The 26,186-nt window shown below is 38.2% G+C and overlaps 2 protein-coding genes across 4 annotated transcripts in view; both read left to right on the forward strand.

The window, feature by feature from the left end:
- Positions 1-9,503, forward strand: part of vars2 (valyl-tRNA synthetase 2, mitochondrial) — a 36,162-nt gene extending 26,659 nt beyond the window's left edge. The window contains exons 27-30 of the mRNA XM_033974874.2: positions 1,402-1,513; positions 4,736-4,944; positions 6,988-7,137; positions 8,261-9,503. Coding sequence (XP_033830765.1) covers positions 1,402-1,513; positions 4,736-4,944; positions 6,988-7,137; positions 8,261-8,356 — 567 coding nt within the window. The 3' untranslated portion in view covers positions 8,357-9,503. The remainder of the gene's footprint in view (positions 1-1,401; positions 1,514-4,735; positions 4,945-6,987; positions 7,138-8,260) is intronic.
- A 1,669-nt stretch (positions 9,504-11,172) lies between these two features.
- The window catches only part of mgat1b (alpha-1,3-mannosyl-glycoprotein 2-beta-N-acetylglucosaminyltransferase b), a 33,330-nt gene continuing 18,316 nt past the window's right edge, over positions 11,173-26,186 (forward strand). For 2 of the 3 annotated variants that reach the window (XR_008648875.1, XM_033975337.2), the window contains exons 1-2: positions 15,223-15,301; positions 21,467-22,624. Coding sequence is in view for 2 of the 3 variants with exons in the window: in XM_033975337.2 (XP_033831228.1) it covers positions 21,770-22,624 (855 nt within the window). In the remaining variant the exon portion in view is untranslated. Of the gene's footprint in view, positions 11,614-15,222; positions 15,302-21,466; positions 22,625-26,186 lie in introns of those variants that run through there. The other variant, XM_055225136.1, reaches the window with a different exon arrangement.

Here is a 26,186-nt window from a genome sequence, read left to right on the forward strand (position 1 = left end):
TTGTGCTTTAAAAACAACACAGTTTACCAGAGTTCAGTATACCACAATAATTATAAAACTCAATAAAATAGACACAGATTGCCAAGTTGTGACAGAAGCAATACAAATAACTGTGTGACATGTAGCAGAAAAAGTGAAAAAATTCAGTATCTAGGCTTTATTTCCTCATACAATAGCAAATGTTCCCATAGTAGAACGAAATGAGTGTGTGCTATTGTGCTCTGCTAAAGAGGTCAGCCAACAGGTGTAGCCTCAGTACAAGTGTGTGAAGAACAGCCAGATGAGCTCCAGATAACATAACGAGTCAGACTGCAGTGTGTGTTAAACATGTGAATGAAACAAACACAACTCCAGATACGTTTTTGATGAGAAAACAACAATATAACCGAGATCAGAATAGTGGAACATGGAAAACACAATGTTTTCCACCACCAAAATGTCAGTTAAAATGCCTGCTTACTATCAAAATACCGGCAATTGTAAATACTTTCTATACTTTCTATACTATACTTAGAATATGATTTCATATATTGTATAGTTTAACATTTATACAGAAAAAAATCTAGTCATTAGTTGCCTTCTGGCTCCTTGGCCTGTTGTGCTTTTAAAAGATTCCTCACATGCTTGTCTCTATGGAGTTGTTATTACACAACGCAACCAGGCCAAGATACAATTCAGATCCGTAGAGAGCTGCTTGCAGATTATTATTTTTTTTGCACAACAGATATGTTTAATTGGAACATTCCAAGCAAACCAATAACATTTTTTTTGGAAACAAGCAGTTTTCCAGTTTGCACAACCCCAAAATAATACCTTAAAATTCTTACTTCAGATTTTCTTAAGATTATTTTTTTTATATATATATCAGAATCAGAATCAGAATCAGAATCACTTTTATTGATCCCCGAAGGGAAATTCTATTAGTTAACAAATGCCACAACCACAGGATAGAATTTAAGAATAAGAATAAAAAGTCATTTAAATAAGAATAAAATTGTGCAATAAGAATAAGTGTCATGCAATAAGAATAAAGTGTCAGTGTTAAACAAAATAAATAAATAGATCATCACACAAAATCACAAACTATTTACATCTATGTACAAAGTGGAATTTATATATATATATTTGTTGATGCCATTTTTTTACTCATTAGTTATTGTTGGAGAATTTTTATCATTTTAACACAACATAATGTCTAATACATGTATAAAAAGAAACCTCTAAAATTAAGTTTATAATTTTGAAATCAAGTCATTTCACATCATGGCAATCTGTTTGCACTGTCATATTTTTCTGACCCCACTGACTTGTCTCTTCATTCATTGCTTTGTTTTTGCCTGCCTGATGTTTCCATGTGTTTTGCTGATGCACTGTGTCTGTATCTGGTCTGCTTCCTGACAGGCGTCCTGGTACTTTCCTGATGAGGAGAGGGACTTCTCGTGGGTGCAGGAAGTGGTGAGGGTGGTGAGGGCACTGCGAGCTCAGAGCGGACTCACCAAAGACAGACCTGCAAGTGAGTCCAGTCTGTTTAATTTCATGTGTTTTTACCTTTTATATGTTTTATATGTACAGGCCCACACCTCTTGTACAACGCTCAGCACATAAGCCTAAAGTGCATATTTTAAAGTGCCTATGACAGATTGGACTACTTATTTTACTAAAGCATATTTAAGATCAATATATTTAAAATTTTACAAATAAATATAAAACATTTTCCCAGTCTGGCAAAAGTTCAAAGTTATACTATAACTTTTACTTAGCAACAAACTCCTCTAATCTACACAGAAATGATCATTTCAATCATCATGTGCAATACTTAAGTCACTTGTGCAATACTTAAGTCACTTTACGAAGATGTTATATTAGAGTCTATTTTTAGTTTATTTTTAAGTATATTTTTTAAATTACTTTAAACTATTTATCTATTATCTTGTTTTATTGCATGTACCATTTTCCTTCTGTTCTTTAACTGTGCGATGCAATACTGGAATTTCCCCACTGTGGGACTAATAAAGGCATATCTTATCTTATCTTATTTGATAAATAACATGATATGAAAACACCTTTATATTGTTGAAATAATGCTTAAAGTGTAAATTTTGCCGAATTTTTGGATAGGATTGTCCCTAACATGATGTCATCAATATGGAACGGAACATACAATACCTAATTAACTTTTCTTCATAAACTGCTTTTTCATTGGTGTAAAACTATCATTTATAGTTACAACAGGTAGTATCCCACCAATTTAAAGTTAAAATTTGAGAATCATTAAAACTTGCCATACACACTTTAAATGTAGTATTCTGACTGAAAATGACCACGTTACAGACATTAGTTACCACATAGCTGGGCAGTTTATTTACATTTTTTGAAAGGTCTACGTTAAAAAAGAATGGACAGTTTATTTCTGCAGACAGAGCAGACATCAAACTGGGCGTGTCTGTTGAGCTCTGTAGGAAGACGGTCCAACACAAAATGATGACAAATGTTGCCCCGAACCCCTCAAGTCTATGTTTTGTTGACCTTTGTGTTGGTGCAGGAAACAGCTTTTCACTTTATGAATCAATACAAATCTTCTGAAATGAGCTGAGAATCGATACCCAAAGGAAATGCCAGACACATGCGTTTGCCACCTTCAGGAAGTGGTAGGCTCAATAACAACAAGAGAATCCCAAAGGTCAGACAGAGAGGAGAGAGGGAGGAGAAAGAGAACAAGGGGGGAGAGGAAGGGCAAGAGGGAGAGATAAAGAACAGACAGAAGGTGAGAGAAAGAAAGAGACATGTGAAAGGGGAGAGAGATTGAGAATGAGAGCGATAGGAAAAGGGAGGGAGAGTGAGAGAGGACAGAGAAAGACAGAAGGGAAGAGGAGAGGGAGAAAGGGATGGGGTGAGAGATGGAGAAAGAAGGGTGATAGAGGAGGGAGTAAAAGAAAGAAAGAAAAAGGGGGAGAGAGGAGAGAAAGGAAGGGAACAGAGAAAGGGGTTTGATGGGAGATGGAGAAAGAAGGGAAATAGAGGAGGGGTAAAAGAAGGGAGAGAAAGAAAGAAAGAACAGGAGGGCAGAGAGGAAGGGGGAGAAGGGAAAGAAAGGGAAGGAGAAAGGGGTTTGATGGGAGATGGAGAAAGAATGGAGATAAGAGGGAGAAAAAGAGACAGAAGGAAGAGAGGACAGGAAAAAGAGAGAGGGAGGAGGTATCAAAAGAAAGGCGAGAAAGATAAGGGAGATTGAAAGAGTAATGTATGATACAGAGGAGGGAGTGAAGGAAGAGTGGGAAAGAAGAAAGGGGTAGATTGAGAGAGAGAGAGTACTGTATGATATAGAGGAGAGACAGAAGAAGTGAAAAATGGGAGAGAAAGGAGAGGAAGATTGATAGAGAAAGGGAGAGTGAGAGGAGACAAGACAAGCACGTCTCTTTCATTGCAGTCTGGGGGCTTTTATTAGACCCACCTGCATCATAAAAAACTATTGAACTTCTCAAACCCGTCACACAGCTTTGGTTGGAAAACTCCAGTAAATTCCAGTGATGGCTTTTTAAATGCATGCTGTGTTAAAGGGACAGTGTGAAAGTGGAGTCAGTGATTTCTAAGTCCATGATCATCTCCCAAGAGTACACCAAGTGCTAGTGAAATGTGTACTTCTGAAACAAGGGGAAAAAGATTAATAGCTTTTATAATTGATTGGATAGAATTTACTCAGGAAAAAGTAAATTAAAAAGGGCAAATTGCCAATTAAAGCCCCTGTACCCGATTTTTTCATATATATATATTTTTTTGAGCAAAATGTGTCTTGCCCCGATACATATGTATTGTTTAAGTAGTAGATTAGTGTCTGCATCTAATTAGAAAGCCTTTTCTTATTTGATAGTCAGGAAGTGCGTGTTAGCATGCTAGTTGTTGTTAGTATTACCGTCATGGTATTTAGATTGATCCATGCAGCTTTGGTCTTGAGAATTGTGAAAAGCTCTTATAAACTCATCGCAGTGGCTAATTAGGATGTTCAGAATGCATAATGTAAGTGAGGAATAATTTGGACCACTGCAACCTGTTTAAAAGGAGCTAGTTGTTTTTTACATTTTTAAGTAAAAAATCACGAACATTGCCTTTAAGTCAAGTAAATAATACATAAGTTATGGTTCATATAGTAAGGTAATGTTCTAGAGGGTATGAATGAAAAATTCATATAAAAACTAAGAATAATAAAATATGAGGTGTGGTATAGTAGTATCCCTGCATAGTGATGCTTTGAGCTTTGTGACCTTTGTAGATTATTGATTTCTTTTGTATATAATTTTTTGACTGTGCACATCCAACCTTTTGCACCAAGGTGGTATATATGGGACTTACATAAACTAGGCACGGTCTGACCAGGTAAAATACAGGACTAAGTTTTATCCAGGACTAAACCAGTTTGGGATATTGAATTATTTCAGTGAGCACTAAGCCAGGTTTAAACTATGCATGTACCCTCTCAGCTTTATAATTAATAAACTTGGTATATTTACATAGCTAGAAAAAAATGGATAACTAGAATAATCGGATAACCCTGTACCACATTTTTCCCATATATTTGAGCAAAATGTAACTGTTGACACATTTTTGTCTTTACCCTATTAGTTTGGCCTTTTCAGATGTCAGTCAGAGATCTGATTATTCACATGTCACTTTAAGAAAAGACAAAAACAAGAATCTGTTGTTCCAAATCTGACAGTGTCCATGGTGCTGTATGTTGCAGTGTGGGTGGAGTGCTCCTCATCGCAGGCTCAGATCCTCCAAGACTTCAGCTCCCCTCTCAGGACCCTGGGCCGTGTGTCCAGTATCCAGTTCCTCTGTCTCCCCACACAAGGAGGAGACATGTCCCTGCCCCCCTCCCTCTCCGGTCCCCCTAAAGGCTGTGTGGTAGGAGTGGTCGACCACACATGCAGACTGCACCTGGAGGTCAAGGTACAGTGGTCCCTCGTTTATCGCTGCGGTTACATTCTAAAAATAACCTGCAATAGACGAAATCCACAAAGTAGTCAGCTTTATTTTTTACAATTATTATATGTGTTTTAAGGCTGTAAACCCCCCCCCCCCACACACACTTTATACACTTTTCTCAGACAGGCAGTAACATTTTCTCCCGTTTCTCTCTTGTTTAAACACTCTGAAATCTTCATATATTATATCCCCCTTCCTCGATGATCACTTTAAATTTGTTGTTCACATAACTCTGCTCCAGCGGTATCCACAGAGGAGGCCTCTCCCTGCAGAGAAACACTTAAGTCCAAAATGTTTCTGAAATTTGTCGGTGCAGAACGTTTCATCTACATGGTGGGTTTTGTCAGAGAGAAAACGTGCAAACATACAGCACTTCAGAGTCACACTGCAAGAGATTGCACGTTCCTTAGCCAATCAGGGACCATTGTACACTTGATATGAAAGTATCATTAAAAAAGACTTATCATGCAAAAACATTTTAAGAGTTTTTAGCCATTGTTTCACCTTCTCATTGACCCTTTGAAGTTGTATTTAGAGTGATGCATGCATCTCTGAGTAATTTTTATTCTCCTGTATTCAAGTCACCATTGCTCCAGTCTACCCCTTTTTTCACCGCCACCAGTATATGCCCACTGCTCTGTTCTTCTTAATTGGTTATACATGTAAGATTTGGCAGCATCGTGTAGTCATTTTGGCACAAATCTTTAAAAATCTGCTCCTTGATAGCGTGATCTGTAGCTATCCACAACAGGAGCCAACAACTTTGTGGTACTTTGTTGTAATGATGTTTGTAGTGATGTATTAAGTCTTATTAGTTAGTAATATTGCACTTTAAAATGTCCAAGATACAGCATAATGTTCTACAGATATCATAGATGTTGCTTCTTTAAAGATGTAAACTATGGCTGTGTAATTATTCACAGTTTAAATGTCAATTAATTCAACACAATTAGAAAAGATGTGCAATCAAAGAAAAAACTTATTAATTTGATTAATTAAATTCTGTTCTGAATAATATAAGCTAGTTTTGCCCCTCTCCAACCTGACTGAAGCGAAATATGGCAAATTTATGGTCTTTGAGTCTATTATTCCACCTCTGCAAGTTACCTTTTACACATTAAACTTGAATAATTGTTTCAAATAATGGTGATTTTAACGAAGCTAACAATTTCTTAATTGAAGAGCTCTAATTTAACCCGAAATTGAGGAACAAAAGGACTGCGATTGTAGCAGTTTGTCTTTCGACTGGTCAGTTTAGATGGTAAATGCTTTAAATCGCTATTAATTTGAGTGATATTTATTTCTATGCTAATATATATCTATTTTAGTATCAATGAAATGTTTCAGGCAACCCTGTGTGAATTATTCAAAAACAGCAGTATTCTGTATTTTTATCTCTGAACAAAGATTAAAAATTCAAGGAAAAATCCATTAGCTAGTATTCATTATTCATTACACTAAGTGACCTGCTTTTGTAAAATGTCTCATACATGTCTTTTCTTTGCCAAAGGGGGCTGTCCTATAGAAATCTGAAACTGACAGACACTAGATTAACATGTGTAGCTCTTGTGATGTTCTACGATCAATCTGGGATGTGGAAGTGTTCAGATAGATACTTTATACTGATTGGCCAAAGGATCACAACAGCAGAAAAGAAGCAAAATTAAACTTTATGCTTTTTTCTCAACTGGATTTAACAGACCTCTTTTCCTCCTCCTCTGCTCTGAACTCACACATTCATCTTGCTTGCTTAAATTCCTGAAATTCTGCTTTCGACAACTTCCACAGGATTTGCTGTAGCGATGTCAATAATAACCTTTTTATCTTTATCTGGTATATACAAAAATGTCTATTTAATAAGCACTGTCCCTGAAATAAGTACATACATATGCACATACGTAGCCTACAGAACATTTGTGCATATGTCTACCTCACGCAACCAGCCAAATCTTTTTACGTAGGAGATCTAGACAAAAGTGTTTATTATGTTCTTATTATGTTTTCCAGAGTGGAGTAAATGTGGAGAAGCAAATGGTTGAGCTCTCCCAACGCAGAGACAGACTCAGACCCAAACTAGAGGAACTCCTCAGTCGGGTCCACTCCCAGGACTCCCACACAAAAGTCCCCCCACATGTCAGAGACGCGCTCACCAAGAAGGTAAGGCTTTGTTTCTATTTAGTTATGAATGCATTATGAATGCACTAGGATCAATATGATTATCAAATGTATATCTAATCATGTCATAATAATTTGGAATGTAACAATATAACAATAGGCCTTTAAACGGGTGTTTAAATTGCTTGGGTTTTGTATGAGAAAAGTAGAAATATATAAACCATGTTTCATGGCCCCTTTTCAGAAAAAGTAGCATAAGGAAGTGTTAGAATTTTATTGATTAATTCAGTTAGTTTAGCAATTCATATTTTATTTTTCTGATAAAAAAATGCAATTCATTTTCATAATATATGCAAATGGGTCCAACCTTACTCAGCAACTTTCTTACTGAATATCTATTCAGTTACAAAGTGTGCACTTGTACACACAAAGTGTCAAAGATGAAGTGACAAAATGTTTATAACTTATTCAAGATGTTTAAGTTGGTGTCACTATGGCTGCTCTAGAAATGGGGAAAAACAGCTGCTTTTGGCTATGAACATTTTCCACAATGACTGCGCACACAAATAAATGTGTAGTTTATGGCTCTCCAGCAACATCAATAACATTTCAACGGCTTTGTTTGTACATTTGCCCATCTCACTGTTCCCCGTTGAAACCAACTATTTGGGAATGTAACAGTATCATAGTTTCATGTTATATTAATAAGATTTGCACCCACTTGTCTATAGCAATGTTATTGCTTTGCCTGCAAGATAAGTTTGCCATTCTGTAGAATTTCTCTTGCATTTATTAAATTACATTTGCGAAACCTTGAAAAAACCTTGAAAGAAAACATGCATTCTTCTTGATGTTAGTATGCATGCCTTTCCACACCTGACCTGTAAGTTGTCTTCAAGATAGATGAATCTCATTCCATACCGTGGTACTTTCCAGACAAAGCAATAACATCTCCATCCATGGTGACAAGCGGGTGGCCCTCCACCAGAATAGTTACATAGTGCACCTAGTGTAAGTGTCTTGCTCAAGGACCAACTTTTAGATTAGTGGGTAAACGTCCAACATAATATTGTTGGTGAAAAAATAATTAAGATGAAAACTGGCTTTATTTTAGTTCCCACTTATTCTTTTTCTGACCTGCCAACTGATCTGTCTTCTTGTCCAGGTGTCAGCCCTGGAGCAAGAGCTAAAGAACACAGAGGAGCAGCTACACCAGCTGGTCCAGCTCAGCCAGGACCACACACAACAATCACAACAATGAGTGTGTATGTATGACAGTATGTATGACTGTGTGTGGGTGTGTGTGTGGGTGTGTGTGGGGTGTGTGTGTGTGTGTGTGTGTGTGTGTGTGTGTGTGTGTGTGTGTGTGTGTGTGTGTGTGTGTGTTTCAGACAAACTTGTAGTATGTCTGAAAGTATGTTTGAAGCTCCTCCACTGTTTACTGTGCTCCTCTGCTTAAAGGACTGTACTGTATCTTTGGATCTCATAGTCTATTATAGCACTGCATTGTCTTACATCTCTTTGCATGTGGTAGGCTGCTGTGGTCTAACAAATGGAGAGTTAATGCTTCCTCTATGAGTGCATCATAATTCATTTATTTTTTATTGAATACACAAGTGCATAGGAAACTGTGCAAAGAATCATTGCAATAAGAAGGAATGATTAAGTTAACAATTTTGGAAAATGTATACTCAAATTCAAAGTCACAAACATATTGTTTTTCCATCCATAAATGATTGAGTGATAAAACATGAAATACCAATACATGCATATAAGCGAGTATTTAAACACCAAAATGACATCTCAACAATTTGTCGTAAAGGACACATATTGTGCAAAATGTACTTTGCTGAGCTTTTTTACCATGTTACAACGTTTCCACATCAAAAACATCCCTAATGTAAAATTTTGCTTCATTCACTTATGTTATATTCCTGTTTAGGAGGCCTTCTTGCTCTGAGCCTCAGAAATCGCTAAATTTTGACTGGATTGTGATGTCACTGGTAAAAGTCCAGAGGTCTGCTCTGCTTTTTAAAGCTTATAAACTTCTGAGCATGTCTGCTGCCAAATTGTCTTTATTACAACTGAGGTAATTTTCATTAATGTCAGTGTGGTCTGTGGACCGACACCAGTGCACAGTAGATTTCTTTGTGTACTTTACTTTTGGGTTAGCTTTGTTCACATATATGCGGGGGTCTTTTCTTCCACTTGAGGCTAAACACACCGGACTGTACGTGCTGGTGGCAAAAGAGGAGAAAAAGGTTTTGGAATGACAGGCCCAGTTCTCACCAGCGCAGACAGAGGCAGGAGGAGACTGTCGCTGATATTAAGTTGATCCAAATTCCCTCGTCAGACGAACGTGTCAAACAGCAGCAGTGTGAAAATGACCTGAGTGCTGCTCATGTTGCTGTTGGCTATTTTTTTTATTTTTTTTATTTCCTTTTTTCCATGGTTTATTCCCAGAGCTGCCAGTAGAGCGCAACTAATGGAAATAATCAAAACATTCATTATTTTAAATTAAGTAACATTTTAAACTCAAAACCATGTTTAAAGTTAATAACATGTATTTATTAATATAAGAGACAACTTTCTTTTTGATATTGCCAATTTCATGTCCAAATAAAAAAGCTATATTTAAATGTGTTTGGTGTACCATGATGGAAAATACTGATTTTGGCTCCCAAAGTAATATTCAGAGTAATGCTCAGAATAATGTTCTACACATCAATCTATAGAAAATTAATGATCACAGTAGCACACCGGGTCTTGGTTATAATTCACTAAACATGGTGCGAAAACCCTAAATTAAGGAAATGTGTTTGTCTTTAAGAAAAAATCTACTGTCTATAAAGACACAGGAAGCCACATATAAAAGTAGTAAGTGAGTACATGTGTAAGTGAGTTACATGTGTAAGTTATTTTGAAATGCAGCAAGTGCAATGCAGTGTTCTTCCCTTAGGCCAGTGGGTCCCAAACTTTTTTATATTTATGTACAACCTGTGGAGGAGTTCAAGTATCTCGGGGTCTTGTTCACGAGTGAGGGAAGGATGGAGCGTGAGATTGACAGGCGGATCGGTGCAGCGTCTGCAGTGATGCGGTCGCTGTATCGGTCCGTTGTGGTAAAGAAGGAGCTGAGCCGGAAGGCGAAGCTCTCGATTTACCGGTCAATCTACGTTCCTACCCTCACCTATGGTCATGAGCTTTGGGTAATGACCGAAAGGACAAGATCGCGGATACAAGCGGCTGAAATGGGCTTCCTCCGCAGAGTGGCCGGGCGCACCCTTAGGGATAGGGTGAGGAGCTCGGTCACACGGGAGGAGCTCGGAGTAGAGCCGCTGCTCCTACACGTTGAGAGGAACCAGCTGAGGTGGCTCGGGCATCTGCTCAGGATGCCTCCTGGACGCCTCCCTAGGGAGGTGTTCTGGGCATGTCCCACCGGGAGGAGGCCCCGGGGAAGACCCAGGACACGCTGGAGGGACTATGTCTCTCGGCTGGCCTGGGAACGCCTTGGGGTCCCACCGGAGGAGCTGGAGGACGTGTCCGGGGTGAGGGAAGTCTGGGAGTCCCTGCTTAGACTGCTGCCCCCGCGACCCGGCCCCGGATAAGCGGAAGAAAATGGATGGATGGATGGATGTACAACCTGTCTACCTAGACAGTTTGATACACATTTTATATATTCTATACTCCATTTTATATTCAAATTTAGCATATGCTTTACATCTAATATTTAGACTAGCCTGGTAGTTCATAATAATCTTGTTTTATTATTATTATTATTATTATTATTATTATTATTATTATTATTATATAAAGTAATGTAAATTTTACCATAAAACTCTATTCGTACCTCTAGGTCATTCTGCCTCGTTTGGAAACCACCGGTATCAGAACAGATGCATTAATGATGATGTAAAAATAATAAAAATAATACTTCATTGCTGGGCTCTCTAAAATGTCACAGTGAATTTGAAAATAGTAAAAGCCTAATCTGCAAAGGCAGTCTCGGAAACATTCGGCAAAACTCGGCGTCTCTACGATTTTGTAGTCCGGAAGTGTATATAGTTGGTTTGGCGTAATCTAGCGTCATCGCTATACATCAGAAAACACATCCAGCCAGGCAAACCCATGGGCACACCACCAGGCATCCTCCAGCGCAGCCAGCTGGAGTGAACCCGGAGCCAGCGAAGAGCCGAGCCGAGCCAGGGCGCGCTGATTACGGCATAATGTGCACTTTACCGCTCTGAGTGGGTATACAACCACAACCAGACACCGTGGCCCTGGCTCACATTTAACACGGCTTCCGATCCAGAAGCCGCCGGGATAATGGGAAGCAAATGTGCGGATGCTGCTGGGCGCACACCGGGGAGAGATGTGCTATGAACGTGACTTCGTGGGGAACACACATCGGGCACGGCGCGGCTAGCTCCTGGAAACTAGCTAACCCCCGGCCGGACTGGTACCCCCTTTTCCCCGAGAGGATGCGAGGAACACGGCGTTGTTCCGGGAGACATGTGCGAGGTGAGTGAGCCAGTCTCCAGCTCTCAGCCTCTTAAGGACCCGCTGGGAATGAACGGACGGGGAGTGAATGAGAAATCCCACTCGGAGCTGTTAGCAGGCTAGCTAGCAGCACAAATCCAGTTAGCTTGTTTTAAAGATATATGTGATATTCTATGCGTGTGGGAAAGCAATAAGTAGAAAGGGACAGTCGTTGCAGACAACACTAAATTGTGCAAGATGTGTTAATTTGGTAATTGGAAAGATGGTGGACGGCTATGTGTGGCTGTTTTGTGGTTAAATAGCTTCATATCAGGCAGGCACCCGTTACATTGCACACATAGAATATATATATATATATAGTCAGTCTATGATTGTTCACAAAACGTAATAATACATGGTAAATAAATCTCGTCAACAATTCAGAAGCTAAAACAATACTGACAATCTATTGCAACTGAGATTATAAGTAGTAAACCAGAGGGCAATGAGCAACAGGCATAGTTATAATAAGTTAGTTTAAAAAAAAAAAAAAAACATGATTATTTTCAATATTGGTCATGTCAGATAAAAATGCTACCTTTTGCTTGGTTTTCCGGGTTGACAAACTTTAAATAAGTTGAAGGGATGTTTGACGCCACTGTTGTTTTGCATCATGTCATTTAAAGGGGCATTATGGGACTTTTCTGTTGGAGGGTCTGCTACCCGCTTGTCTTCAGAGAGATGGCATTGCCTGGAATGTTGCACAGTAGGACTTGCAGTATCCACTAAACATATCAACCTAGCATTTATTCATACATATGTGTTTGTTCATTGAAAAACATGCATATTTTATGGTTAGTGGGGTCTCTTCTCCACAGCCTCTCCACAGTTCTGACCTATAACGTGACCTGTTGGCATCACCTGCTTATCTTCAAGGGTTATGTGGTTAGATATTATAAAACTTTGCATTTTAAAATATTTCATTTCCATTAAATTGCATTATAAATTATGTACCTATGTACCAGAAATTTAAAGTCTCATGTTGTTTTTGTGGCCGACAGCATAGGAAAATTCTTGTCGCTTTCTGAAAAAAAAGAAGGTTCTTCCTAGAACATCAACAACTAGTAGATTACATTAAAAAAAAACTTGTAGTATGTCTGAAAGTATGTTTGAAAATTTAAGATCATACATTTGTAATGTGGGATTAATGTTTCATGTAACATGATATTATTATACTTGATATATTATACTTTGACCTGTATGTTTTTGGGGGTGCCAGTGTGGCACGATAATGTCATAATGTACTTTAATGTCTTTGACGTGGAAGTGTTATGCTATATGCATTTTGTAAAAAGACGTGTAAGACGTGTGTTAAGAAAGACCAGATCAGCATGCTGACTTTGTCTTCAGTGAACCCAGATAACATGTACATGTCTGTATATTCCAAGCTAATTATTAAGAGAATGTGACGTGTGCTACTAGTATATAGAGCCCATTCTGAAGATGTAAAATCGGGAGATTGTGTCGAATCAGTTTGAATGATGCCTGTGCCGAAATAAAGAACCTGGTTTATGGATCTACTTGAACCTACTGGATTTTTGTTTGCGGTGTGCCTCCAGGAAAAGCTGACAGTAACAGTTAAAATTGTCAAATAAACTTATAGATCTACCTTGCAACTTTTCTTGTGGAGTCCACTACCTGTTTGTCTCCACAGAGATTTCATTGCTTTTTACTAGAGCATTCCACACTATGGCATTAAATATATCCATCCCTGCAAAGATAAGTAGGTGTAGCCATCAGGTTACAGGTCAGATTTGTGGGGAGGCGAGCTCCCTCACAGTAAAAATGCATGTGCATTTTCAGCATTAAAAACACTTGTAACTGCAAAATAAATGAGCTTAATACCATACTATTACATTTCCATTGAGACAAGTAGGTGGTGGAAAAGTCACCAAATTACTGAAACAAATGAAACAAATACATGTTTTTGACAAGCAGATACAACATAACACAACAGTTAGCTCAAAACATCCACTGCAGATAAACAGACCATCCCCTTTTAAAGTGTGTTTGTCCAGCTGAACTGTAGCCTATTTGAACCCTTGTCCAGCAGCACATGTCTCCGGTCACCATGGCAGCAGCTGGAATTCCTCTGTAAACAGCTGTCGCGCCTATGTCCCGCTGCGTCCCCCTCTTCGCTGCGCTGTGTCAACCCGGAGTCTATATACTATAGATGTATAGATGCAAACTGGGAATCTCCTGGCTTCTCCCACTCGATTCCAGGTCAGCAGAGCCATTAGCCGCCATGCTGGATGCCTGACTATGCCGGTTTCTGGCTCAAGGGCTCTCTATAGGGTTGCCAGATCTCAGGACAAAAACAGGCTGCTAAGAATGAAAAGTAGTGAGCCCACTGCTAGAAAAGTAAGCCAGAATATGTGCCATTCAACCATATAATAATGATAATAATAATTAGGCCTCAGTGGAAAAATGTATTGCGTTGGAATTAGAGTCACAATACAAAAAAAAACCTCAATTTCGATAGTAAGGAATAGACTTGATTCTCAATACCAATTTTGATACCTTGATATGGAAAAAAAACATATCTAGACAATAGAATGTCATTATCAACATTAAATCGTCATACTTTCTTTATATTACCATGCAGCTTTATGTCTGTGTAATCCGTCAGTCATCAAGGCACATTCCATAGTGGCAGATGTGGTCCTATAGCTTTACAATGATCTTGAGATGTAGCAGAACAAGTAATCAAGAAAGGTTCATTTCTGTCTTGATGTAACTTTTTTACTTTAATGTCATAGTTGAATGTTTAAAAACACAGTGGAGCACCTCCTGCGTTACCACGTGCCATCATAAGGTGGAGCAGAGTGTTTTCTGTTTGAAAGAAGAGAAGTAATATGGACACTTTTAAATATGCACTGTCTAACATTTCAGGTAGAGGGCCCTGTTTGTCTCCATAAAAATATTGCTTTGGATGTTCCACAGTACAGCATTAAAACATAACATGGTACAAGTGGATGGTGCCACTAGGTTATTATTAGTCAGGTCTGTGCAGAGGTGAGCCCATGCATTTTTCAAGATATTTTTGACAAATAGAAACATCCAGAATGGGAAAAAAATGTATACGTTTACTTACTGCCTTACTGTTGAACATTACAGACAAAGCAATAACAACTCCATGGAAACAAGCAGGTGGCAGACCATCCAATAGAAATGTTCCGTGGTGTAGCGTTTTAAATAAAATAGTGATATACATTTTCTAGAACATTTTCTGTTGCTACTGATTGAGTGTTAATTTTTAATAAGATATTTGGACAGTAAGGATATTGATTTAACTTTTGTTACAGTAGTTACTAGGCCAATAAAACAAAAACTGACACACAACTCACTTTTGTTAATCAAGAAAACCAAAATTTTCAAGCAAGCCCAAAGTCACTGATAAGCCGCAGACCTGGCAACTTTGCGCGTCTCACTGATCCTGTTTCTACAGTGAGAGAGCGAGAGAGACAGAGGGGGAAGGAGTGCCTGGGAGGAGGGGGTTAAGAAGAATAGTAGCCTGCATGCTAGTGTGAAGAGCAACAGTTCCCTCCCACTTGGACATCCTAACTCTCTCTCTCTCTCTCGACTCTCTCCTGTCTCACACTTTTTGTGCTTGAAGACCAGACAGGACCGTGTAGGCTGGCAGTATGTTAAGTTGCTGGACTTGGGACAGGTAAGATCCAATGCTATGCTAAAGGGTTAATACTTTGGGATAGGTTTTTGGGTTAAAAAGTTTATCTCAGTCTTAGAAACCAATGTTTTAATGTAGAGGTGGGTAGAGTAGCCAGAAAATGAACTCAAGTCAGATTAACGCTACTTCAAAATAATATTAGTCAAGTAAAAGTACAAAATAGTGGTCCCAGAAATGATATATTATTTGGAGAAATTATATATATATACACTCAAGTACTTGTTAGAGTAACTGTCAGGAATAACATAATTTGAAGTTAATGTAATTGAATGGACAAAAAACTGTTGTCTTCCAAGTACAGACCACAAAAATGAGGAAACATTAAATCATATTTAAAGGAGCCGTGCAAGAAACACACACGCTCAAATAATTTCATATAGTCAGCATAAAGCTTGTCACTTGTAGACTTAGTCACAGTGGGAAGAGTAACCAAAATGTTTACTCGACAATGTTATAATGTATATTACTCAAGTAAATTCTACTAAGTACTACCCACCTCTGAATGTGCTTACAATTGGCATGGCACTTTTGTATTATTGGGTCAAACCAAAACTTCCTGCTCAATTTGATGTCAATTTAAGATATTTTTCAGTAGCTAAGGAAATATAGCAAAGCGCCTCACCATTTATTTTGTTAATTTTATCTTAGTTCAGTTTGTTTTAATTAATGTTTGGTTTAGTCTTCCCAGGCTTATACAGAGCTTTGCACAGTGTATTGCTTGACATTTATTATTGATTGGCTGGTAAAAAAAAAAAGCACTAGGTTTAAAGGTTATGTATTATTTTTGTAAACTTCTTGGACACTATGACATTGGTAGGTCAGATCTTTTCTTTTCTTTCCATTTTTTCTTTTTATTTTTACGTGGTAGATTACAAATACAAGATTCTTTTTGAGAATAACTCCATATGCTATCCACCATCTGTTTTTTTTCTTTAACAGATGGAGCGAGAAATTGGGCACCTGTAAAATGCAAAGTAAAACATAAAACAAAAATTCAGATCAGAGCTTTTCATGTATTTTAAAGTAGACCCATTGTGGTTGTGTCTACTACTTATAATCTATGAGACCTGTGGATTGTTATGTTATAATTTGGACATTTTAAATTGCAGTATTCATCTAAAACAACTCAATAAAAGAAACCAGTCCGCTGATTTCCCCATTGTAAAACTGCATTGCCCGATGGGAACAGACATCGATGTAAATGTCATCATACAACACAGCACCTCCTATGGATAGCTGTAAATCACACTAGCGAGTAGTGGATTTTTTTCATTTGCGCAAAAATGGCTAAGCGACGCTGCCAAATTCTATGCATATTACGGATTAAGAAAATGAAAACAAAGTAAGCACAGAGCAGTGGGCGTGTAGCGGTGACATTGAAAACTGGAGTGGATCGGAACAATGACATCTTGAAAATGGGAGTATAAAGATCACTCTAAATACAACTTTGAAGGGTAAATGAGAAGCGGAAACAACTATACAACATGATTAATAGTGCTACAATTCGATTTTGCAGAATAAGTCAGCTTTTACATGAAATAAAAAAAAATAGCACATTCAAATTGTCAGCCTGTTCAAACACAGTTGTTGTTGCCAGTAAAGGGTGGACTGGAGTAGAGCAGGATAAAGTCAATAGCTGCTAGACAGTGGGAAAACATTTTGGAAAAATAATTGGAGAAGTGGGCAGAGATGGGGTGTAGATGGGGAAAAAAATCAGACCACTCAAGCCTTGAATGTGCAACAATACATGATTACTCAAGCATGCTTGAATAAATCAAAATGCAACTCTAACCTAGTAAGGTCATGCTAAGGAAACGCTGTTGAAACATGGTTAAAAGCTCATAAAAGTCAACTGTGTGTGATATGTCACCTTTTAAACACAGAAGTGCTTCCTGTAAAATGGGGGCGTCATTTCAAGAGTTCAAGGAAAAGACTGACTAAATATGGAGGTTTGTGTCATTCACAACATTTGAGCAAACTACTCATTTTGACAAAGGGACATTATTACATGAAAAATAAAAATTACTAAGGGGTCTAGCACGGCAATAGTTACAGATCCATGGTTGAATGTTATGTGAACCCAGAGAAGCACTGTTTTGAATGATTGTCCTTTGGTTGTTATACTTGATCCCTCCCGAGTTGTTACTGTGCCTGTTCTGTGTTATCAGTTGTTGGAAGCATTCATAGGATTTCACACATTGTATGCAGAGATAATGGAGCTATCAGAGCTTGACATCAAATCCAGTGATGCCATTACAACACTGTGACCAGTGGAACATCAAATAAGCTGCTTTTGTTTTCACTAGTTGTAAGTAATTATTAATTGAATATTAATTGTGATAGTTAGCAAGCATTAAGTGCTAGGCCTCATTTTAACAATGTTCAACCAACTAAATTTGCCACGTCACTTACCTCTACGATCGTAAGTCACATTTCGTAATAAGATAAACATGCCTTATTTGCCTATTGCCCACAGCGTGTACACAAACATGTTTTCTCTGCCTGAAATGATGTCCCAATCTGCTATCTGAAACCCAGCATGCAAATAAAACTGCTTACAGCTGTGTTACATGAAACTCATTCAAATTAAAAAGGAAGATATTTAATTAACAGTAGACTTGTTTTATAGTCAGCATGTTATTTTAGAGTTAAGATTATTGTGAGAAACATCATTTTACATTTGGTTATACGTATGTTAAAGTTTTGAAATGCATACCACATTTCAGAGATTTCTTAATTTTACCTCTAAAATTCTCACAATATTGAAAACCTTTCTATTGTTACCTTTTTATATTCACAGTTCAATTATTCATGACTTACAGATGCTGTACTTGATTTTTACTATCTTAAAAATGTGAAAAACAGAACTACTTTACTGTGGTCCAAAGTTGTTATTCCTGAGCATCCTAATTATTCACTGTAATGAGTCTATAAGGGCTTTTCACAGCCCTCAGAGACCAGAGTGGAGTATTGCCGTGACAGTAAAGCTAACTAGCGTGCTAACTTCCTGATGATGGGCAATAAAAAGCTTTATAGTTACATGCAGATGCACACCAGGCTGATTTTTTTTTTTTTTAAATCTCAAGCGCTGCTACAATACATCAGGATATCCGTCAAATGTGAAATTACAAGATTAAGTTACCCACGAAACCACAGAAATGTCTTGTTACCCTTAGAAGAAATACAAAAATAACGAAATACTTTTCATTTTTAGTCATCTCTTTTTTAAGAATGTTATTTTTATTATAAATTATTAGCATAAGTTGAATATTTTCAATAAAACATTCATAATATTTATTACTTTAGTCTGTCCACTTGAATAAATTATAGTTTCCAGACAATCCCAGTGTTGTGTACCCCACAGACACCCATGCGTTGCTTACAGCAGATTATTGGCAGCCCTATATTTGTCGGCTCTAATTGGTTTATGTCTAATGCAGAGGAGCTCCTGTGGTGGCTCCCGCTAACCTTCACAGCTCCGCTAATGTTTGTTTAAACTAACAGCAGACGGTGGCTCTGCTAATGCACACGTGGCATTACTGACTGGCTAATGGTGAGCCAAACACTGTCCCAGCTAGAGATGGTCCGATATGGATTTTTTCTTAAGCCAGTAAGATGCCCGATATTTGGCTTGCTGGGGCCGATGACTGATATTTGCCAACACCAATGTTTCACCTTAAAATAAATTTGTGGGTGTTTCCATGGATTTTAAAGATGAAATTAAGATCACAAATTAACTTCACTTTTGTAAAAATAATAACATACAACCCTATTTTTAGTCTAATTGCTCTTCTATTTTTCCATTTTTACTCATGAGACAAATCTGATGTACTGGGGACAAACTAGGACTGGCACATGAGGACGCACAGACTGGGGCCAAACAATATTGGCAGATTCATTCGAAATTGACACATATCCACATAAACCATTTGACACTGACCAATCATGTCTCTGCATCATGGTGTGGTTTGAGTAAGTTTCTACAACTCGGCCTGCCACGATAACAAGTTTTGAAGTATGATCTACTGCTAGAGAAAAATCACACAAAAAATTGTAATATTGAAACTGTTTTATATGACTGACACAAAAACTCTAAAGCACTGAACATGTATTCTATTGTGTATTATTTAAAAAAAAAAATCCAGAAATTAGTTGTTAGTTGTAGTATCTATAATGTGTCATAGATGATCATTTATAAAAACAAACTAAAGGCAAAATGTCATGGGCTTAATACCACAAAAATATAAGGCCAGCACCAGATGAAGCAAGTGGAGATGGGTATTGTAGATAATAGATAAAGGTAAACGGCCAAGTCTAAACTTAATACTGGCCAACATAGACTTGAAAAAAACACACATACTGAAGTTGTATTATGCAAAATTGACTATGAAGAGCTTTTTACCCTGTTACAGCAATTACAGTGGTGACTCACTTGTATTTAGTGATTCATGTTTGAGTACGGTAATCTTTATTGTCCTGGATTCAAAGTACCACTGATTTCAATCATGAACTTTCTTATAAGGTTTTATGATACAAGATAATTATAAACTCTAAAAAGTATAGCTCAATTTTGACTTTTGAATTTTGTATTAGAAAAATTAATCTCTATTGAATCAAAATTGCTGTTTGAATGGATGCTATTAGCAAATTGTAATAGTACCATAATTTCCTCCACAAAAAAAAACTAAATATCCTGTGTTGTTTTGCATAACTGCTAACCCTGTAGTTTAGATCTGCACAAACATCTTCTGAAATGGGATTCTTGTGTTAGTTTGTCAGTTTATATTTCAGACTTTTGGATCAATGGATGCATTTAAACAAAATTATTAAAGTCTAAAGCACAAATCTAATCATAATGCTCTGTTAGAATAATTTTTTAAGGTACCCAGCTCTAGTATTGGACAACTGTGTTAAACCCGACTTCAATCAATGCCAGTAAAAGGAGAAAGTGAGGTTAAAAGTTTAGCAGGAGGAAGTGCATGGTGGCCTTTTTGACCCCAGATCCACATGACTGGATACAAGTGCACATGACAGCGGCAGGGTAGTCATCTCCCCTTCTTTTTCTTCCTCGCTCTCTCTTCTCCATCTCTCCGTGTTAGCTTGGGGATGGAGGCTTGTAGGGGGGAGCTTGAATCTTACTAAGCTTTCTTACTTGCTGCTGAGTTGGCTCATCTCCGGCAGCGGGCTTAGTCAAGGAGAAGCACTTCCCAAATGAGACCTGACAATTGCTTACCAACTACAGTCAATTGTTAAGTCTAGTGCTTCATTGTTAGTTTTTCTAGCACTACTACTACTTTAAAACAAATTTGTCTTGTGCTCCCAGGGCTGAAAACAAAGGCTATAAACCAGTTCAAAATCGTGGTAAAAATGGGTTAAACCAGGTCTAAACAATGTTATATCGTCTCATTGCTCACTGGTTCTCAAACTGTTATAGTAAGTATTTGCTGAATTTTTAAAGTCAATTTAATCCTAACTTGGTCCGCTTCATTTGGGCTAGTCCTTGTTTAGTACTATTATAGCAATAGTGTAGTCGTGGTTTTGCGCTTGTCTAATATATACTTGTTTATAGTCCTGTTTTAGACCTGGTTTAGATCTAATGGTACCTGAAGAGCCATATATTGTTCTTGGTCTGAAAAGTTTGAAGGTTTTAATGGTATTCCCAAATTACAAACCCCTTCAGAATTGTATTTGATTGATTCATGCTTGTGTAATCCTTTATTGTCCACCATTCAAGGCTTAAGTGCTCAGAAAATGTCTATTTTAACCTCCCCCTATCCCCAGTCACAGCTTTGTACTACAGAGTTTAAGCTCTGTACCATTGTAGTCTAAATAAATGTACTTCGCTCACCGCCTTCTTGCCACATTATACTGTATTTCCACCTTGATTAATATTACCTTTTGTTTGGTAAGTGGGAAGCTATGTTCCACGGTTTGTAATGTTGTTAAAATAAATATTGCAATCAAAATGTGTACAGTATATATTACAAAACGGCACCTTCTCCAGAGCTTTTGCTAGAATGTTCTTCTAAAGGTTAGATTGATGGCGAAAACGTCTAACTCCAAACAGGTCCATAAATAGGGTAAAGGACCAACTACTTTTGCATACTTAGCTTAACCCTATCTGTTTTTTTTCTTTTTTGTTTTCAGAATGATGTCTGAAGGATAACATCAAGAACTCCACATTCCCTCTACCCAGCGCCTCCTCCCATTTTTGTTTTGGCACTAGTCTCGACCCCTTTTGACACTTTTCAATGGGAGTTCAGTGGCACCGCACAGCCAAAATGATTTTTGTTCAAAAGACACAGCCGCTATGATTTTTTAGATGTTTTTCTATAAATAGCAAAGTCCTTCGATCCCCTGCCCATGCAAGACTGTGCTCACTCCCATTCTACTTCCACCGCTATCCCCCCTCTCCGAACTCCGATGTTCCAACCCGAGTTTTAAAGGGCCATGGTTCGGAAGAAAGGCTCTTTTATACTATGCGGTGCTTTCTTGTTCGTCGCCTGGAACGCCCTGCTCCTCCTCTACCTGTGGGGCCGCCCTCCCATCGGCCGGGTGGGCGAGGGAGGCGGGGCCGAGCCGGTGGGCAAGGAGGAGTGGGGGGCGGGGCAAGGTAAGGCCGCGGTCGGAGGGGGCGGCGGCAATTTAGCCGGGGAGGTGATGCGTTTGGCCGAGGAGGTAGAGGTGCAGCTGGAAAAGCAGAAAGAGCTACTACGACAGATCGAGAGCCACAGAGCACAGTGGGCACGACAGAAGGAAGTCGGGAAGAGGGAGACGGAGAATTCCAAAACGCTGAAGGAAGTAGTGGTAGAAACGACATTAGCAATAGAACGGACTAAATTGGAAAGCAAGGAGGAGAAACCGACTCAAAAGTTGGTCACCACAACCGCTCCAGAAGTCAAATTAGAGCTAACAAAAGCGGTGGAAAGCAAACCCGCAGAGAATACATTGGCGGCATCCACAGCTAGCCCCGAAGTGGTAATACCTATCCTAGTGATCGCCTGTGATAGAGTGACGGTCAAACGCAGCCTGGACAGACTCATTCAGTACAGGCCCTCTGCGCAGCTCCACCCCATTGTCGTGAGCCAGGACTGCGGGCACACTGACACCGCCCAGGTCATCGGCTCCTATGGAGACCAACTCACCCACATCGCCCAGCCCGATCTGGCCGACATCAGGGTGAGGCCCGAGCACAGGAAGTTCCAGGGTTACTACAAGATCGCCAGGCACTACCGTTGGGCACTCAACCAGATCTTCAACAGGTTCGGTTACTCCAACGTGGTGATCGTGGAGGATGACCTGGAGGTAAGGGAGTACAGTAATGTACAAATGCACTTTCCACTATAATCTCATACCTTTTTTATATGACCATATGACCTTTTGGTGCATAATCTTAAAATGTTTAGAGCAGTATTTCTTAGTTGACTAAAAAAGGGGCTTGACCTTAAATGTGCTCACAAGACTACAACTGCACAGGAGCTCATGCAAAAACAACTATTTATACAAAACTGAGTACAAGGAAACAATGTGTTTATATAAAGACTGATTAAATTTGTGAATCATGAGCTTTATCTGCCTTTTTAGAAGTAAATATAAAAAAATACCAAATGTTCAGATGATTCACTCAACAACTCCTTTCTTCTCTTGTTCCCTATAAATCCTTATAATCTAAATATCATAGATTAGAGTAGATTAGATTAGATTAGTGGACTGATACGAAGTTTGATCATCAAAGGGCACACTCATACTAGGCCTTTTTGAACCGTGCCATGCTCAAGCACAATTATGGAAGGTGCGTGTGTGTATACGTGAGCAACCGCGCTGTGCTTTGGCTCACCTCCTTCAACTGGGCCAAAGTCCCAACCGTACCATGCCTTGGCACAGTTCATTTGCACTCACACTGGACAAACATGCCCTAGGGGCTATGCCCGCTTGGGCACAGTTCAATTGGGTTAGGTGTGAGCACACCCCAAGACTCCATCGATTGGTAACTCTATGCAGATCCAATTTTTAAGGCTGTAGTCCTTTAGGCAATTAAGCATCTTTTTCTCCAAATTGAACACTTCAATAAATCATTGTAATGATAAAGCATCTATGATTATAAGTATTTGAAGAAATTAATTTATCCACACATTCATAAAAAAACAATACTTGTGATATAGTCAGTTACAAGTAATTGTTAAAATCATAAAGCACTGAATAACCCTCAAACAACCACAAAAAAAAACATTTACTATTTGGTTGTATAACAATATCTTACATAATTGTGATATAATACACATTGCCTTTCATTAGAGGCCCTGTACTAGATTTTTTCCCCCCGTGTATTTGAATAAAATAAAGTAAACGTTCCAGTACAGATATATAGCAGCAGCTCTTGAGGTCAAAATAAGTCTGTGTACTGTCTGCACCTAAATATAGAGCGTCTTATTGCCTATTGATCAGGAAGGCCATATTAGCATGCTAGTTGTTATTAGCTTTACCATAACAGCAAAATGCAAACTGTTTAAATGAAAAGCAGAATTAGTTACATGTTTTTAAAACACTAAAAATCAGGTACAGCGCCGCATGTGATGTTTAAATAGGGATCTGTATGCTGAATCTTTTTCTTTTTTTTAATACAACAAAACTTCTTCATTTACAATAGCAGTATTTATTACGTCCAAGGGACTATTTTGGACAAGTTGGTATTGTCAAAAATGTTCCATTGTGGTAAAGCCAATCTACATTATCACATGACACAGTGCCTATTTGGTGTGAGTGATGGCTTGAATAATAGCTTTGATTTCACATAAAACTCTTCAAAAGCTTGTTCAGTGTACAATTTTACCCTGCGCTGCAAAACTAAAGCATCTATTATTACTCTGGTGCACCGTGGGCTGACAGTGAATCAAAACAGCATCACAGTTGATATTGAGAACTTGTAATTAATCATAACAAGTATTCATTCATCCAGTGTGTGTGGGACTTGATGAGGTAGTTTAAGTGACAGAGAGCAAGGTGTGTGTCGGGAATCGCTGCTTCCGTTATTCCTCCAGCTAAGGTTTACTGTGGGCTGATTCTAGGTAATTTTCTATAGACGCTGACAGGTTCAATAGTGCTTTGCAGTCCAGTCTGGCTATGCTACTGTTGTAGGGAGTATTATACCTCTGAGGACATAGGCCAAGATAACAAAGACTGAGCCTCATTACAGCACAGAAATGGAATTTCTCCAACATTGTTACTTACCAAACTGCAGTATTCACAATATGCTAATGGAAACTATAGATAGGACCAGATCTTATGCCACAAGATTTCATGAGGCAAAATTGTCACAAGATTCCACTCACATGATGAGAAATATACTTGTGAGATTTTGTTCCCCATTTGTTTACTTTTGTTTTGGATAAAAAAGTGCTAAATTTTTTGAAAAGCTGTAGGTCCAAAAAGTAGTGGTACAATGACAGCAAAAATATGAGATAAATCAAAGTAAAACAAAAATGGTGAGGCCAAAATTGTGAACTGAACTGCAGTGTTTGTTCTTGTGGACCCAATTTCACGTCTCGTTTGTGAAAATGATGTCTCGTCCCACCACCCCAATAGTAACCATACTTTTTTTTTATTTGATTGCTATAAATCTCACAGCTTTTAATCAATTTTTTGTGACTATCTTGCTCCTTGGTCAGGACATGTTTCAGCACAAAATACTGTTAGCTTTGTCAAAGAGAAAATACAAATATAAATATATATACATATACTTTTTTAACTCCCCTCAGATACATAGGGGACAGATCAGCAAAAATATTCTTAATGTAATATAATGTCAACAGGATACAGCCTCACAGCCAAGGGAACTCTTTATTTGAGGAAGCAGAGACTGAGGGGTAGAGAGGCACTGAACTTTATATCCAGGTGCAACCATGCTTTTCATCCTGCTCATAAAGATCTGTGCTAGGACTTCCACTTTGTTCCTTTTGTGGCTTTAGTGAGGCCGTTGAGATGTGGTGTTGGTGGTTGTGTCCTGGGAGGGTGATATTGGGCTGTTAGCAGTGAAGTGTGAAACGGCTGGCATGACAATCAGCCCCTCCCTGTGTCAAACCATGGCTGTTTTAAAAACATTTGTGATTAATTGTTGTACAGAGTATAATTTATTGCAATTTATCATGGAAAATGGAACGAGAAAAGTTTCAAAGGTTTTTTGAGCCTGTGTCAGTGGCACATTATTATCCTTTTGTATTGTTGGTGCCCCTATTTATATCACTGGTTTTGAGGACTGTGGGTCTTAATCCACTTCAGTTCTGGAAAAAAAAAGATTAAAATATGCATGATTTTATCATAAATGTTTGTAAATAAAAGTAATAATTAATAACCCATTTTCCATATAAAAAGTGAATGTGAGCTGAAATGGTTTTTACTTTTTATTATCTCATGGGTGTGTCAAAAATTAAACTAAAGTCACAATCAAAAGCAGTTACTAGTTTTTTGTGCAGGGGCATTCTATCAACAAAAAAAATGGCAACTGTTGCGAACTGATAAATGCTGCGGCTCAGATTGCATTGTGAATTTTTAGGCTCTGAGTGTCAGTAGTATTGATGTGTTTACAGGTAGCAAACTTGTAAATTCTGTAATTATGGCTGATACAAAATTTCCAATATTAAAAAATTAAAAGTCAAACTAAGTTTCCTAACCAAAAAATAATCCAAATAAATCTAAGTGGGCAGAGTGGAATTAGATGGTTAGACAGTAATAAGTTAATATCAATTGCATATCCTATAATCTTACTCTATAACCTTCTTCCCGCTCCTTTTCAAGCTTAAATAAGAAAAATATGTGAAATGTGCATTAAGTGTACTGGATACATGTGTTCATTAATATGCTCGAAATGAAA

Source organism: Periophthalmus magnuspinnatus, chromosome 11 (genome assembly GCF_009829125.3).
Source record: "Periophthalmus magnuspinnatus isolate fPerMag1 chromosome 11, fPerMag1.2.pri, whole genome shotgun sequence".
NCBI lineage: Eukaryota > Metazoa > Chordata > Actinopteri > Gobiiformes > Gobiidae > Periophthalmus > Periophthalmus magnuspinnatus.